This window comes from Drosophila miranda, assembly GCF_003369915.1.
Source record: "Drosophila miranda strain MSH22 chromosome Y unlocalized genomic scaffold, D.miranda_PacBio2.1 Contig_Y4_pilon, whole genome shotgun sequence".
NCBI lineage: Eukaryota > Metazoa > Arthropoda > Insecta > Diptera > Drosophilidae > Drosophila > Drosophila miranda.
The window spans coordinates 1,310,357-1,327,972 of NW_022881636.1; the positions used below are offsets into that span (position 1 = coordinate 1,310,357).

The window sequence follows — 17,616 nt, forward strand, 5'->3', positions numbered from 1 at the left end:
ATGCCTACCGGAAAGGAAAATCCACGGAAACGGCTCTTCATGAAGTGATCTCAGCGGTAGAGAAATCTCTGCATCACAAAGAGTACTCACTCATAGCCTTTCTCGATATTGAGGGAGCTTTCAACAACGTTGTACCGGGCGCCATTACAGAAGCCCTGACTGACCTGGGGGTGGACCGTCACTTGGTGATGCTCATTGATCAATTGCTCACATGCAGGACGGTGACATCATCGATGGGATCGTCCGCCCAGTCAAGGTATGTCAACAGAGGCACCCCGCAAGGTGGTGTCCTGTCTCCTCTTCTGTGGAACATAGCAGTCAACAAGATTCTATGTGACCTAGAAGGGGGGGCTGCAATGTCGTGGCCTATGCGGACGACGTTGCGATTATCTTCTCGGGGAAATACCCCCAAACACTGTGCGACTTAATGTCCACAAAGCTAGCGCAACTGTCGGATTGGACAGAATCGCGCGGTCTGGGAGTAAATCCCTCAAAAACGGAACTCGTACTATTCACAAATAAATACAAGGTCCCGCCCCTCAACCCTCCAATACTACAAGGACGCAGGCTCTCCTTTAGCGACAGTGCCAGTTACTTAGGGTTGGTAATTGACAAGAAGCTTAGCTGGAACCTGAATGTCAAAGACAGAGTGAAGAAGGCAATGACTGCACTCTACACATGCAAAAAAGCTATTGGGCTAAGATGGGGTATGATCCCAAGCATAGTCCAATGGATATATCAAGCTATAGTTAGACCAATACTACTCTACGGAGTTACGGTGTGGTGGCCGGCCCTATCAAAAAGGGCATCACCAAGCAACTGGGCAAAGTCCAGCGGACTGCCGCCCTATGCATCAGCGGAGCTCTTCGCACCACCCCAAATGATGCGCTAAATGCCATCCTATGCCTACAGAGCCTTGACCTCGCAGGAAAGGAACGGGCAGAAGCAGCAGCAATACGTCTAAGAGACTCAGTTCAATGGGTGACACAGTGCATAGGTCACTCAGCCATATTAAATAATAGCAGTACCGTCCCCTCAAAAACAGACTACCAAGTTCCAAGAGAGTACACAGACACTCCCTTCGACACAATCATCCCTCGAGGGACTCCCAGGCCCAGATGGGGCCATAAACATCTTCACAGATGGATCAAAGCTGGACGACAGAGTCGGAGGGGAATCTACTCTTAACAGCTAAGCATAAGGCATTCCTTCAGACTCCCAGATCATTGCAGTGTCTTTCAAGCGGAAGTCATAGCAATCAGGGAGGCTCTAGACTGCCTACAAGCGGCTGCCGTCACGGCAACCAAGCTAAACATTTTTAGCGACAGCCAGGCTGCGATCAAATCGCTAAGCGCGATTTCCTCGAACTCGGCCACCGTGGCAGACTGCCGCAAATCTCTGCACGAGATGGGTCAGCAATTTGCTATTAGCCTGATTTGGGTCCCGGGCCACCGGGACATCGAGGGCAACTGTATAGCGGACGAGCTGGCCAGATCTGGCACTACAATCCCCCTTCTCCAAGACAAGGAGGATATCTGTATGCCAATGGCCACCTGTAAGCTCATTATAAGGGAGCAATACAAGCGACTATACAACGATATGTGGCAAACAGTGCCACGATGTCGCACAACCCTTCAAACATGGCCGACCATGGACATGAAGCGCACCTCCGAGCTCCTCAAGTTAAGCAGGAAAAGGGGCAGCGTAGTCACACGTTCCCTCACGGGACACTGGCTAATAGGCACCCACGCTAACAGGCTGGGGGCCCCACATAACGAGTTTTGTCGGAGCTGTAGAGACGAGGAAGAGGAGGAGACAGTGGAACATCTGTTCTGCTCCTGCCCAGCTCTCAGCAGAAGAAGGCTACAGCACCTGGGCTCAGCCTTTCTACACGACATCTCAGAGCTGTCCAAACTATGTCCCAGGAGGATAGCGAACTTTGTGAGAGCATCTGGATGGGATAATTGCTGACAGGAAGTCTCACAACGCAGGAAGAAATGATCCTATGCGGTATCACAACGGGCCGAAACCGACCTAAGTGTGACGGGTTCCGAGCGAGCCCGGCAGCCGCCTCAACCTAACCTAACCTAACCTAACAGCCGCCGCAATCTTAACAGCTCGGCAACAGCAGCATTGCCACATCACCTCATTGCCCTCTCCTGTTATTTCAGACCTTCTTATTTTCCGTCTCGCTCTTTTCCACCATTGCTCTCTTACTTTCCGACTTTAATATTCGAATTTTCCTTCTCTATTCCCCCCCTTTTCTCTTCTCTTCTAATACGATTCAAAATAGTTTGGTTAATTTCTATAAAAATCAAATGCAAATTGGGAAAAACGCACACACGTATGTAAATACATATATGTATGTATGTATGTATATGCATGCGTTAACAGAATGTCGACAGAATGTTAGCAACAGTTGCAAAGTCATTCGATTTCTGCGCTGCTGACACTTTCTCTCGTATCTGTCGTTTTCTCTCCTGCCGGTATTCAATTATTTTCTGGCACTTTCACTTCCTCACCTCTTCATTTCCTTCCGGATCTAACTTCCGCTACTACCTCTCGCCTTCTCATCCCCCTCCCTTAGCAAGCAAGCTTGCGTGTCGGCATGACTGGGGGCAGCTGTCCCAACGCATGAGCAACATCTCGCTGTCCTCCGGCACGGACTCCGTGGGCCACATGGATCGCGGCAGCAGCTCCAGTCTCGCTAGCAGCGCCACCGTTGGCACCAACACCATCAACAGCGGCATATTCAAGGAGTGCGCCAATTACCCCGTCGGCAGTCAGTCGGCCCGTCCATACGTCCAACTGCCGGGCATACACATTTCCAACCCTCCCCAGTACGGGCCAGGGAATATGAAGGAAATAGACGCTGGCAAAATGGCGCACAACGGCAAGGCACTCACAGGGCGCTACAATGCCACGCCCACCTATGGCTTCGACAACGAGCAGAACTACTGCCTGGTAAGGGGCTCCTGCATATCTGTAAATCTAGCCGATTCTATGCTCAATCTCAGAATTCCCAACAGTTGCCGTCTCCAAAGCCCCCTCCACCATACGCCTTGGCACGCGTGAGCAGCACACGCAACTTCGAGCTCGAGAACCACACACCGCCGGCATGTCCCGGCTCTGGACTCATTGCCATGACGAACGGCACCATCCAGTTGCGCCTCCGCGATGGCGTGCGGTGAGTGTGGACGCCCCCAGCCCCTTGGCTCTTCTTTAAGACCGACCCCTAACGTTAATACCTTTCTTTGCATGGGGCAGCATTGACATGACTCTGGACAAGGCGGTGTGCGTGCTCAATCAGCGCAGCATGGTGGCAGTTGCTCTATCACGCACCTACGACGGCATGAAGGGCATGAAGGGAATGGCCCTTACCCCAACGTGGCATATTTGAATCCTTTGAATTATCTTCCCATTACAGTCGCTATGCCAAGATGTGGTACAAGGGTGTGAGCTTCACCAGCGAGGCGGGCGCTCTCATCTACCTGGTGGACACAGCCGGGACGCGCACCACAACCTACACTTTCACCGATCTGACCAAGGACTACACCCTGGCAGTGTTCTATGAGTGAGTCCCCCCGGCCAATTGCATCGCTTCTTATTTGGCTAATTTCGATTTAATTCCCGAACTTCTCGCAGCGACTCGCGCCATGGTCCCTCTTATATGGCTGAAGCCCATGACGTGATTGCCAATTCAGCTTACAACTGTACCGAGGATGGCACTGAGATCTATGACATAAACGGATTTCGCATCACCCAGGCAGCCGATGGCCTGGTGAAGGTCACTCGTGTGGACAACAAGTGCTTTATTCGCACCAGTCCCGGCAATGGATCGGCCACTTTGACCACACCTGGCATCCATTGCACTGCCTCTCTGGGCAAGACCTCGCATCTGTTTGTTCGGTGAGTGTCAAACCGTTGCTCTCAACCTCCCCCTCCCCCTCCCCCTCGCCCGTCATCCTGCTCTGCTAACTTCCGTTCTGTTCTGTCCTTTGTAGTCGCAATGAGAAGCGCATGCACTTCGATGGATCCTGTTTCATTGTACGCAACGCCGGACACTCCGCCGGCTTCAATGAGAACAACCTGCTCATTGTCTACTGAGCGGCGTTCGTAGTCCGGAGATAGAAACGGCGCAGTGGTAGCCCATCCCACACGCACACACTCACATAGACACCTACAGCAGCACACTTGAGGGACCTTGACGTGGAGAGAGGGATTCAGTTAGGATCCCGGAATTTAGGAATATCAAAATCAATTTGGGAAATAAGTTAGAAAGCAAATATGTTCGTACAAAAACCAGCACCACACTACACCACACACACACACCTCAGCGAAGGAACTCAGCCCAGTCCTATCTGGGTTCCGATTGCTCGACATGGGCGCAATACAACCACACCACCAACCCCCAGGGAATACTAGTTGTCTTTCGTTTACCATTGCCTACATATATATCATGCCGTATATATGCGTGTATTACTAGTTGTTATTGCAAATCGGGAGCGCTTTCCTGCTTCCCCAAATCAGTTGGCCAAATCAGACCGATCTCAAGCTAAAGCGGAACCAATCAGAGCCGAATCGCATCGAACAGGGCCGTGCCAGCGTTTGGTGTTCAAAAAAAGAAACATCGTTTTTCTACTCGTTTCCATTTCGGCTTTTTCAGTTCTTCTAAATTGTTTCTTTTACGCAGTTCAGCTCTAAATTTTGTTTGATAGACTTTAAAAATGGCAAAACTCAAGAAAAAAAAGTTTAAAGAAATATCTCCCAAAAAAAAATTTACAAAATTATGCACAGTTGGTGCGTCTGATTAAGCAACGTGTATTCAACAATTATAGTAGATCAGAGGACTAGTTCTCTTGGGCGTTACGTTTAGGCAACGTAACGCCAGTGCCGATACATTATTTCTAAGCTACCAGTTCTTTCAATGCAATCCAATAATGTTCATCCACACCCGTAGCATACAGACACTCGAACACGTAACCCATAATCACACACACCGCACACTCTTTACAAGCAGCAAAAGAAAGTGAATTATTTGCAAGTGGCACAGCGCCAGCCACAGTTAAAACAGCCACAGGACACACATGAAAGAAAGAACAGCTCCTGTGAAAGGTAGAAAGTGAGAGTTTATTAAATTAACCCCAATTGTAATTTGATTAAAAGACACTTGTCCTGTGAGGAGGACAATGAAAGAAACCCCCATACAAACACAAAACATAGGCTTAATATATACATAAATACGATGGGATGTCCAATTATAATACAAAGTTAAGCCCAGTGTGAAAAACCGGGATTAGCCTTACGTCAATCTCCAACACCTAAATTTTCTATCATGTAAAGAGAAATTCATGTGCCCCAAAATCAATACTATGGAAGTATAATAAATTTAAAATGCAATCTGTTCATTCAATAAATTAATTTATTCCTCCAAAAGAATGCTGCAGCAATGGAGCTCGTTTCGTTTCCTACCCTCCATCCTTTGCTAATTTCTTGGTGGAAAGAAAATGTCGACTGCCTCCTGCCCCGTGCCTTTATGTGTTCGAGTATTTATGTACCTTCTGTCATACATGGCCGGGGGTATCGTAAATTTACAACAAAATTGTTTTATGGCCCCACTCCATGGTCCCTCCTGGCCCCCCTCAGGCGGAGCTTGGCGCTTACGACGTCACCTGAAGTGCCATAAGTTGGACAATTTCAGGCCATAGACGACAGTTTGGTTCGGTTTCCCATCTTTAAGAGCACTTGGAATTTAATCATTTAAATTTTTGTGAGGATTTCCAAGAAAATAAATTTGAATATCTGCCGCTATAGAGTTTATATTTAAATCCGATTTAATGTAAAAGCGGATTACGCTCTTCCATTTTGAAGGGACTTCGGATAAGCCCTATCTTCGGAGACATCGGGATATGGAAAACCTTTTTGATCTCCAAAAACCAAGCTTCGCGGGGATACAAATATTTCGTTGAATTTTTAATCTCACATTTACGACACAGCTGTTTTTATTTTATCGTAGCGTGACAGCCCTGGGCGGCCAGTGTGTACACTCTTTTGGACTACAATATTGTTTGTCTTGCTGTTGACAGCGGTAAATTAGGCAAATGGAAGGAAAAGTACATTGATATTTAATTAGTAAAATGTCTTGAGCCTTGTCGTTACCTGCAAACAAATCCAAATGCACAGGGATATCGGATCGACTGTCATGCAGACTAAAGTTTCCAACAAACTTAACCTGGAGCTGGAGGTGGAGGTAGGCACGCGGCGCGGATGCTACAGCGCTGGCTGTGGCTGTTGATAAAGATTATTGGATAATGTCTTGGCGGAACTATCTGCCACGTCTGTCTCTGTCATAAGAAGAAAGTTGTTACATGGTTAGAGATACACAAAGAGAGAGCAAGAGAGATGCACACGGAAAGTGTGTGAAAGCGTGGAGCAGTGAGAGCGGGTGCGGAAGCCACAGCGTGGATACAGAAGCAGCGGTAAGTACAAATAGCCCAACCAGGGAAGGAACAAAATATTGATGTCTGGAATGGCTTTATTCAAGTGTGAGAGCCTAACTGGGACTCGTGCGAGCAAAGGACCGACCCCACATATGTATCTGTGGCATATTCAATGCTCACGCTTGTGTGACTACGCCCCTGCGAGTCCTGTCTGCATCCATTTGCCGCTCGCACCCGTGTGCCCAACATCAAAAGCTTTTCGCACTTAATTGGGCGTAAAATTAAATCAGAATTGATTAGAACACTTGAATGACAACAGCCGTGGCCGTGTTGCTGATGTCAATGGCATCAGAGAGAGCCGCATCCTGCCAGCATCCAAGCCCCCAAGCCTCCCAGCTCCCAGCTCCCACTCCACCTCCTGCCAGCAATTCCGCTGGCATTCTAAGCATAAACAAACTTTTTGGTTTCGATTTTCCCCAGCTGACGCACGGCACGGCAAGGCACGGCACGTCGGTGACTTCGGCCACGTTCCTGCCGCTTCTCGAGGCTCCTGCCACTTCCGAAGCCGGGCACTCCCGAGACAGAGCGCACTAATTGCTGCTGGGAACTTCCCTGGGGAGGCTCCCCCGCAACCCTGTTTGTCATCGGAAAGTTTATGAAATTCAATTTCCCCCAAAAATGGGGAATGGAATGGAAAAAGGCCGGGCATCAATTTTCCTGCATTATCGTTTAATGAGCCGACAATTATGCGAGGCCCCTCTGCTTCGGCACCATGCACGTCTATAGATATTCAATTAACTTGAATTCACAGCCATAACTCTCCGAACGAGTTCATTCCACATGCATTTGGCCAGGGCATAGGGCAAGTCAACTCGATTTCCGGCTATTAAGACATGGCTGAATTTCAGACGTGGAATGCAACGCCATGGAGTGCCGAGTCCAGGCAGGATAATTACATTTTAGCCGGGTGATTCGAGCGGAGAGGAGAGTCGACAGCAACGTCAACGGTAATGGATAAATGCACATCTTCCGCCGCCCTGGGGGTCCTGGGAGCCGTCCTGGGGCACGGCACATTTAATGGGAAATGAATGGCAATGTTGGAGGTAGAAAATTATGAAAACGTTCCCAGGGGTAAGTTGTACGAAAACCAGCACGAAGTGCCCTCCATAATCTTCCACTTAAAGTTGATAAAAAATGTAAACGACTTTCATTTCGCCCGGGAGCGATACCTCTGACGAGGACTTCAAAGGACAGCTGGAAGACCCAGGACAAACTCGAGGCGAAAGTGAGTAGCTCATTGAATTGGATGGATTGTCATCCCAGTCGGTGACAGCAATCAAATCAATCACACCAGCCTCCACCTGAGTAGAGCAGGCAGGTCAAAGTGCGGCAGCCTTGGAGGATAAAGAATGGACCCCTTTTCTGACATTTGGTGATGTTTTGCGATGCAGCAAGAGGGAATTCCTACACCAATTGGGGCAAAACTTGGGCTAGGTACAGCTGGCAAGGCCGATAGCTTGATCCGATTCATAAATAATATACAGCTAAGAGTACTATATGTTTGGATTCATTGGGAATCCGTGCGTGGTGATGTCTAATGCAATTTGCGTAATTGAAACCCACTCGAAAGCAATTCAATTTCCTGTGGTTGGACCCCTCTCCGGCAATGAGATTCGTTGGAGTAATTGCAATCGAGATTCCCAACTAATCTTCAGGTAAAACAATCCATAATGGAGCAGAAGTTTTGTTCGCACTCGGCATTTATCAAGTTTGAAGTTTTAATTTGCTTTCGCCCCAACAAAAACAACTACAGAATACAGAATAACAAAAGTGTCAACACGATTTTAATTGAGTTTAATTAAGCCGCAAAGTAAAGCCTCTCAGCACTCTTGTCTGTGGACCGACCAACAGAAATTTAAAATATTTGCGCTAATCCACTTGGCAACGGCCTAACAGAAAGAACAGCTGGTGCCAGTCCAGGCCTCTTGAATGGGCCAACTTTCGGATAAAAGAGGTACGTGCCAAAGGCTTCAAATACTCGTATTTGCTGGGGCCAAAGTACGTACAATAAACTCGAAGCAATCCGAAGAGCAAAGTTGCGATCTGGAAATTTATGGATGGCGAAGGCCAAAATGTTTTGCTGTAGGCCCAGGCCCAGGCTGAACCCATTTAATGGCCCAGCTCTGAAAATGTCACATGCTCCTCACACCCACAGCTACACCCACACCCTGTGTGGTCTGGGTCTTGGTCTGGGTCTGGGTCTGGCCATTGTCTGTCATTGATGCCACGTGTTGTGTACCCTATTGTGGAGCGAAAAAATTAGTATATACATACATACATATGTATATGTGGAAGTCCAATGCCACAGGTTTTGTATGATAAAAAGCTGACCAATCCAATTTGTATCTCCTCTTCGTTCAGTTACTGTAGCAATCAGGATTTGGTTTTGAATAAATTTATGCAACGCGTAGAAGATTAAAGACTAGATGTAGACTAGCTCCAATCCAATTATTATCTCCCTTTCGATTCCGGGGACTCCCGCTAATGCTGAAAGCAGGATGTGGCAATCACTAGCCAGTCGTTGGAAATTTGATTTAGAACGAGGGGGAACGTTGTGAGTTGCTGCGGACACCGCAACTCTACAGTTATACCCGATACTAATTCAGTATGGCTTTCCTCCGGCAGACGCCGCTAATATTAAACGACACGACAAGGAGTGCGTGCGAGAGAGACAGAAAATCAGTCTGAGCGTGACGTCGGGGGCTGCGTAGCCAGTGCAAATTGATTTGTTCCTTTTGGCTATAAAAATTATCTGATCTAGTCCAGATTCAGTAATCTGATAGATATGGTCGTTATCTATGATTCTGCGTTTTTAGTTTTCTCGAGTGTGCAATATTGTGGATGCAACTGATTTTCGTCCTTTGTGGGGGCGGAAGGGGGTGGGGCGAAATTCTGAGATATACGTTTTATAGTGAGATCTAACAGAAGTGCGGATACCAAATTTGGTTACTCTAGCCTTAATAGTCTCTGAGATTTGTGGATGCCCCAGATTTTCGTCCTTTGCGGGCCGGAAGGGGGTGTGGCGAAATTTGGACACAAAACGGTCAAGGTCCGATATCACAGGAGTGTGGATACCAAATTTGGTTGCTCTGGCTCTTATAGGTTCTGAGATCCTTGAACTCATATTTTGCAATTGGCAAAGCCGACCATGAAACCTGTGTGTTAGAGAGAGACAGAGCGAGAAAGAATGAAATTGTTTTCTTGATTCTGGCTATAATAATTATACGATCTGGTTGAGATTTTACACTCTAGAGCATATAGTCATCTTCTACGATTCTGCGTTTTTGGTTTTATAGTATCTTTAAAACTGTGGATGCCACAGATTTTCGTCCTTTGTGGGGGCGGAAATGGGCGGAGCAAAGTTTTGAAATAATTTTGTAGCAGTGACATATCACAGAAGTCTGGATCCAAAACATCGTTGCTCTAGCTCTTATAGTCTTTGAGCACTAGGCGCTGAAGGGGACGGACGGACGGACGGACGGACGGACGGACGGACGGACGGACGGACGGACGGACGGACGGACGGACGGACAGACGGACAGACAGACAGGGCTCAATCGACTCGGCTATTGATGCTGATCAAGAATATATATACTTTATGGGGTCGGAAACGATTCCTTCTGGACGTTAGGTTAGGTTAGGTTAGGTTGAGGCGGCTGCCGGGCTCGCTCGGAACCCGTCACACTTAGGCCGGTTTCGGCCCGTTGTGATACCGCATAGGATCATTTCCTTCCTGCGTTGTGAGACTTCCTGTCAGCAATTATCCCAGCCAGATGCTCTCACAAAGTTCGCTATCCTCCTGGGACATAGTTTGGACAGCTCTGAGATGTCGTGTAGAAAGGCTGAGCCCAGGTGCTGTAGCCTTCTTCTGCTGAGAGCTGGGCAGGAGCAGAACAGATGTTCCACTGTCTCCTCCTCTTCCTCGTCTCTACAGCTGCGACAAAAATCGTTATGTGGGGCCCCCAGCCTGTTAGCGTGGGTGCCTATTAGCCAGTGTCCCGTGAGGGAACGTGTGACCACGCTGCACCTTTTCCTGCTTAACTTGAGGAGCTCGGAGGTGCGCTTCATGTCCATGGTCGGCCATGTTTGCCGAGTTGTGCGACATCGTGGCACTGTTTGCCACATATCGTTGTTTAGTCGCTTGTATTGCTCCCTTATAATGAGCTTACAGGTGGCCATTGGCATACAGATATCCTCCTTGTCTTGGAGAAGGGGGATTGTAGTGCCAGATCTGGCCAGCTCGTCCGCTATACAGTTGCCCTCGATGTCCCGGTGGCCCGGGACCCAAATCAGGCTAATAGCAAATTGCTGAGCCATCTCGTGCAGAGATTTGCGGCAGTCTGCCACGGTGGCCGAGTTCGAGGAAATCGCGCTCAGCGATTTGATCGCAGCCTGGCTGTCGCTATAAATGTTTAGCTTGGTTGCCGTGACGGCAGCCGCTTGTAGGCAGTCTAGAGCCTCCCTGATTGCTATGACTTCCGCTTGAAAGACACTGCAATGATCTGGGAGTCTGAAGGAATGCCTTATGCTTAGCTGTTCAGAGTAGATTCCCCTCCGACTCTGTCGTCCAGCTTTGATCCATCTGTGAAGATATTTATGGCCCCATCTGGGCCTGGGAGTCCCTCGAGCCATTCGTCTCTGTGAGGGATGATTGTGTCGAAGGGAGTGTCTGTGTACTCTCTTGGAACTTGGTAGTCTGTTTTTGAGGGGACGGTACTGCTATTATTTAATATGGCTGAGTGACCTATGCACTGTGTCACCCATTGATCTGAGTCTCTTAGACGTATTGCTGCTGCTTCTGCCCGTTCCTTTCCTGCGAGGTCAAGGCTCTGTAGGCATAGGATGGCATTTAGCGCATCATTTGGGGTGGTGCGAAGAGCTCCGCTGATGCATAGGGCGGCAGTCCGCTGGACTTTGCCCAGTTGCTTGGTGATCGCCCTTTTTGATAGGGCCGGCCACCACACCGTAACTCCGTAGAGTAGTATTGGTCTAACTATAGCTTGATATACCCATTGGACTATGCTTGGGTTCATACCCCATCTTAGCCCAATAGCTTTTTTGCATGTGTAGAGTGCAGTCATTGCCTTCTTCACTCTGTCTTTGGCATTCAGGTTCCAGCTAAGCTTCTTGTCAATTACCAACCCTAAGTAACTGGCACTGTCGCTAAAGGAGAGCCTGCATCCTTGTAGTATTGGAGGGTTGAGGGGCGGGACCTTGTATTTATTTGTGAATAGTACGAGTTCCGTTTTTGAGGGATTTACTCCCAGACCGCGCGATTCTGTCCAATCCGACAGTTGCGCTAGCTTTGTGGACATTAAGTCGCACAGTGTTTGGGGGTATTTCCCCGAGAAGATAATCGCAACGTCGTCCGCATAGGCCACGACATTGCAGCCCCCCCCTTCTAGGTCACATAGAATCTTGTTGACTGCTATGTTCCACAGAAGAGGAGACAGGACACCACCTTGCGGGGTGCCTCTGTTGACATACCTTGACTGGGCGGACGATCCCATCGATGATGTCACCGTCCTGCATGTGAGCAATTGATCAATGAGCATCACCAAGTGACGGTCCACCCCCAGGTCAGTCAGGGCTTCTGTAATGGCGCCCGGTACAACGTTGTTGAAAGCTCCCTCAATATCGAGAAAGGCTATGAGTGAGTACTCTTTGTGATGCAGAGATTTCTCTACCGCTGAGATCACTTCATGAAGAGCCGTTTCCGTGGATTTTCCTTTCCGGTAGGCATGCTGTGCGCCTGACAGCAACTGAGGGTGTATAGTTGTCCTCAGTTGCAGCCCGACGAGTCTCTCAAAGGTTTTGAGAAGGAAGGACGATAGGCTGATTGGTCTAAAGTCTTTTGCAGCTGAGTGCGAGGCTTTCCCAGCTTTGGGAATGAAGACTATCTTTGCCTTAAGCCATGTTCGCGGGATTGTACCCACAGCCAGTATCTTCCTGAAGATACCTTGTAGCCAGTTGATGGCCGTATCCCCGGCCTTCTGAAGTTGGGCCGGGATTACCTGGTCTGGGCCTGGCGATTTGAACGGGTTGAAGCTGTTTATTGCCCAGCTTATGTTACCTTTTGTGAGGATGTGATCCATCGAGGTTACCGGTCCCTCTCCTGGAAGATGTGCCGTCTCGATGGTTGTGCACCCTGGAAAATGTGTGTCTAGTAGAATCTGCAGGGACTCCTCACTGGAGTTAGTCCACGTGCCGTCATTCCTTTTAAGATACCCTACCGAGGGGTTAGTTTTTGAGAGAATCTTGCGAAGCCTTGCGGCCTCTGACGTTTCCTCAATTTCCGAGCAAAATTTTTGCCAAGAGGCTCTTTTTGCTTTCCTTGTTTCCTTTTTATATAGTGACAGACTGATTTTGTAGTCTGCCCAGTGGCTCTCCTCGTTCGCGCTTTTGGCCCTGTTGAAGAGGGTCCTGCAGCTTTTACGTAGGATGTCTATTTGTTTTGACCACCAGGGGGGTTTCTTTTTCCCCCTAGGTTTGCTAGAGGGGCACGCTGCCGCGAAGGCTTTGTTGCATGCCTCTGTGAACCTGTTCACTAGGCGATCTAGGTCGTCTTTTGTGTCAGGGCATGATGGTGCTTTGGAGGGGAGTAAGTCCTCCAGGGCTGAGCTATATTTTTCCCAGTTGGCTTTCCTGGGATTCGGACACTCGAGGGATAGTGTGGTCTCGATGTATCTGTGGTCAGAGAAAGAGTGGTCATCAAGGACTTGCCAACTCTTGACTATGTCTAACAGGTTGGAAGACACTAGGGTGATGTCAATAACCTCCTGTCGATTTTTAATTATAAAAGTGGGGTCGTTGCCCCGATTACAAATAAGTAGATTTGAGTTGAGGATGAAGCTGAAAAGTGACTCACCCCTTACATTTGTGTTCGAGCTCCCCCATTGAGTGTGGTGAGCGTTGGCATCGCAACCTATTAATAGGTCTATGTCCGACCTCTCGCTGTCGCTGGCTAGTTTGCGAACCAGGTCGTTGGGAGGATCGTTTCCCTCATGGGCCATGTAGGACGACATCAGCCTTAGATGTGTCCCTTTCAGCTCTAGGCTTGCCGCCGTGTTGTCGCTATCCCTATAGTTATGGAGCAGAAAGATATTAAGGTGCTTTCTGGCGAGAATGCAGGTGCGGGTTTTACCTTCATGTTGAGCTACAATTATCTTGTACTCCTTCGACCCTAGTCCACAAACCTTGTCTCCCACTATCCAAGGTTCCTGGATCAGGGCTACGTCTGCTCCGCTCTCTTCGAGGCGGAGTATAAGAGCAGCGGATGCTGCCTTACAGTGGTGGAGATTGATCTGAAGGAGCCTCAAGGACATCCTTAGTGTTCTCCACCACTGTAATGTCGGCATCCGGATCGTCCTCGACTTCCTCGTGGCAACACATCGCCTCGAAGTCGCATCTCAGCGTGCCATCGGTGGAGTAGCCCTCTGGGTCTATCTCTGTGTGATCGTCGGGTGCTTCGATCTCCGAGGCAGCGTCCTGCTCAACTGGCTTGTCGACAGGACGTGCCTCGGCCGCCGCATCCGACTTGTAGACCTTTCCGGTCACAGAGCTGAACCCAAAATTGAGCTCGCCTTTGGCAGCGGTCGGCCAGTGCCGCTTACACCCACTTCCACTGGTTTCTAGGTATCCGGGAGACCGCGCTGCCTTCGTCCAGGACGCCAATCAGCGTCCTTTCTCTGGCAATCTGCGCGAATGATGTGTTAGGCAGCACTCTGGAGCGCTTCGGTGTCGGCCCCGGAGTCTCTTGTGAGCGCTGCCTTTTTGGCTGAGGGGCTTCCTTCTTCGGTGCTTCCTTGCCAAAGTTCGGCAGCACCTTCGAGGCCCACTCAACCTTCTTTATCCATTTGTCCGTCGGGCTGGACATCTGGCTTGCGTTCTGCCGACGGAGTATATTGCCAGCACTCCTTCTGTCGGCATATGTAAAAGATTTGGCTTGGACACTAGTAGATGGTGACTCATCACCCGCCACTTTACCAGCAGGCAGAGCAGCCGCAGGATTGCATAGCCACTCTGCCAAGGTATCGATTTTGGGAGCCAATTCACCACCCACCCCGACACCGGGATGGGACCCCTGTGGGCTCTCCCTAGCATCTTCCGCCGCGCAGGTTTTCCCTGCTGATTTGCGGGTCGGGCCAGGCCTTTGGGCCGCTGCCTTCCCCTGTTTGGGATTGCTCCCTGTTGGCATTTGGGGAGTGCCAGACTCATTTTTTTTTTTTTTTAAATTCTTCCATTCTTTTCCCACGAGCTGCAGAGAAGGGGTACGGTCCGTCCGGGCAGAGATCCACGTTGCCCGGATAAGGCATACTTAGAACAGGGGGCTGCCAAGTCCCTGAGCTCTCCGTTAACGACTGGGCTAGTTTTATATACCGGGCCCCCAGCCAGGCTGACTCTCGGCACGGGTCGAATAACACTCTTAGTCCGGCCCGGTGTGAGCTGAATGTGGGGGGTTGGGATGTGGGTAGGTAGTGTGGAGGGATAGGGGAGTGTGTGAGCTACTTATACGAGGCGGCACCACAAGCGCATCGTCAGTGTTGCTACTTCGCGAACACCCGCTGGCTGTCCGGGGCTGCTTATTTTCGGTACTCTCCCTAGGGATGTCCGATTATTCGCAGCTGACCTACCTATATGACCTGTATATAGGTAGGTCGTTCGCTATCCGCAACCTGCGACCCGTCCGGTGGCCTCAGCTAGGCCCCCTTTGAGCCACCTCACGAGCTCATCAGACCAGAGACGTTACACACATCCACTTTTACCACAAATCTAATATACCCCAATACTCATTTTGAGTATCGGGTATAAAAAGGAAAAAGGTCGCCGGATGCGTTTTGCAATTGCGTCATGTGCCATAAAATGCAGTTGAAGCAGGGATTTTTTCATTTCTTGACCTGCAACGTCAGATATAAATTCATTGAGCAAGAAGTCAGGAAAAATTCATCACCCACATCCGCTGTTCCCTGCAGTGGAAATGTATTGCCTCTAAAATGTAGTTATGTTTCGCGAGACCTCCTAAAGAATGCTTTAAGAAACCTATCACCTAGCGACGGATTCTTAGAAAACTCTCTCTATAGCTTTTTATACCCGATACTCAAAATGAGTATTAGGGTATATTAGATTTGTGGTGAAAATGGATGTGTGTAACGTCTAGAAGGAATCGTTTCCGACCCCATAAAGTATATATATTCTTGATCAGCATCAATAGCCGAGTCGATTGAGCCCTTTCTGTCTGTCCGTCTGTCCGTCCGTCCGTCCGTCCGTCCGTCCGTCCGTCCGTCCGTCTGTCCGTCTGTCCGTCCCTATTAGCGCCTAGTGCTCAAAGACTATAAGAGCTAGAGCAACGATGTTTGGGATCCAGACCTCTGTGATATGTCACTGCTACAAAAATATTTCAAAACTTCGCCCCGCCCACTTCCGCCCCCACAAAAGACAAAAATCTATGGCATCCACAATTTTAAAGATATGAGAAAACCAAAAACGCAGAATCGTAAAAAATGACTATATCTTTTAGACTGCAGAATCTCAATTGGATCGTATTATTATTATAGCCAGCATCAAGAAAACAATTTCATTTTTTCTCGCCCTGTCTCTCTCTAACACACACGTAGCATAGCCGGCTTTGCTTAGAGTGAAACATTAGCGCCGAGATCTCAGAGACTATAAAAGCTAGAGCAACCAAATTTGGTATCCACACTCCTAATATATCGGACCGAGACGAGTTTGTTTCAAAATTTCGCCACACCCCTTTCCGCCCCCGCAAAGGATGAAAATCTGGGGATATTCACAAATCTCAGAGACTATTAAGGCTAGAGTAACCAAATTTGGTATCCGCACTCCTGTTAGATCTCACTTTAAAACGTATATCTCCAACTAAATACTAAATACTAAAAAACTAAATACGCAGAATCATCGATAATGATCATATCTATCAGATTGCTGAATCTGGATCAGATCAGATAATTTTTATAGCCAAAAGGAACAAATCAATTTGCACTGGCTACGCAGCCCCCGACGTCACGCTCAGACTGATTTTCTGTCTCTCTCGCACGCACTCTTTGTCGTGTCGTTTAATATTAGCGGCGTCTGCCGGAGGAGAGCCATACTGACTTAGTATCGGGTATAACTGTAGAGTTGCGGTGTCCGCTGCAGCTCACAACGTTCCCCCTCGTTTCCTTTTGTTTTGAATAAACAGCCGGTGTTTTCCTAAATAAACTTTAATTAACTTCCTAACCAGCCAACAATCTGGAAACCTATTCTATCCCGCGAGTGCATGCCTTTTGCTTTGTGTTAAAACATTATTTAACTTTTTATTTTTCGGCGTCGGCTTGTCGTGTGTGTGTTGTTGCAGTGAGTGAGTACGCATTACATTGCATTGCAGTCCGCTCTCGTCTGGTAGCTTTTGTTGTGTTATCACTCTCTCCCTATCACCTAAACTTAAATAACTGTTCTTTCTCTCTCGCTCTCGTAACTTTCTGTTCAGTAGCTCTCTCTCTCTCATTAGCTGCTGCTGCAACTGTTCTCCTCTCCTCCTATAAGCGTTTGTCTGGCACACAGGTTTGATAGCCATTTGTTTTAAAATATTATTTGATTCTAATTTTGTTCAAATTTCTTATTATGGAGTTTTCTGTTGTATGTGCCAAAAAATCATGCAATAAGCAGATCACCCACGATCAGCCGATTATCCCCTGCTGGCTCTGCGACAGCGTAGTGCACGAAAAATGCGCTGGATTTTCTGGCCTTGTGAGTGATGCCACGTAATGGTTTGCACTACAGTTGCGAGGCATGCCGTGCGGTGGAGAAAGACATGGTGGCTTTCATGAGGCAGACGCGGAAGGGCTTTAAGGAGCTGACCGTTGGCTTTAAAAAGCAATACGATCGGCTCCTAGCCATGGAGTCTCAATTTGGCAGTCTGCAACTGCTGAATGAGTCTCCGTGGCGTAAAAAGGTCACTCCGCGGGATCTGCAAGTGCCAACCGTCACTCAGCCGTGCGCCGCCGAAAAACTGACTCCGACCACTCCAAGGGGGCAGCAGTTGATCTCGTTTGCCACTCCAAGGGCAACGACAGCTGCTGGCGATGCAGATTCGGTAGCCGAATTCATCGCCTCGGAG

General features: G+C 48.7%; 1 protein-coding gene across 1 annotated transcript; it reads left to right on the forward strand.

The window, feature by feature from the left end:
- The first annotated feature begins 2,679 nt into the window (after window positions 1-2,679).
- LOC117194928 lies at window positions 2,680-3,913 on the forward strand. Its single transcript, XM_033399391.1, has 5 exons — window positions 2,680-2,964; window positions 3,030-3,187; window positions 3,268-3,387; window positions 3,428-3,574; window positions 3,646-3,913. Exons 1-5 carry the CDS (start codon window positions 2,680-2,682, stop codon window positions 3,911-3,913), a joined length of 978 nt encoding a protein of 325 aa, XP_033255282.1.
- Window positions 3,914-17,616: the final 13,703 nt, after the last annotated feature.

Coding starts and splice junctions, on each gene's coding strand:
- LOC117194928 (XM_033399391.1), top strand. CDS start 2,680: ATGGATCGCGGCAGCAGCTCCAGTCTCGCTAGCAGCGCCACCGTTGGC. Junction 3,388..3,427: donor GGAATGGCCCTTACCCCAAC/GTGGCATATTTG, acceptor TTCCCATTACAG/TCGCTATGCCAAGATGTGGT. Junction 3,575..3,645: donor ACCCTGGCAGTGTTCTATGA/GTGAGTCCCCCC, acceptor AACTTCTCGCAG/CGACTCGCGCCATGGTCCCT.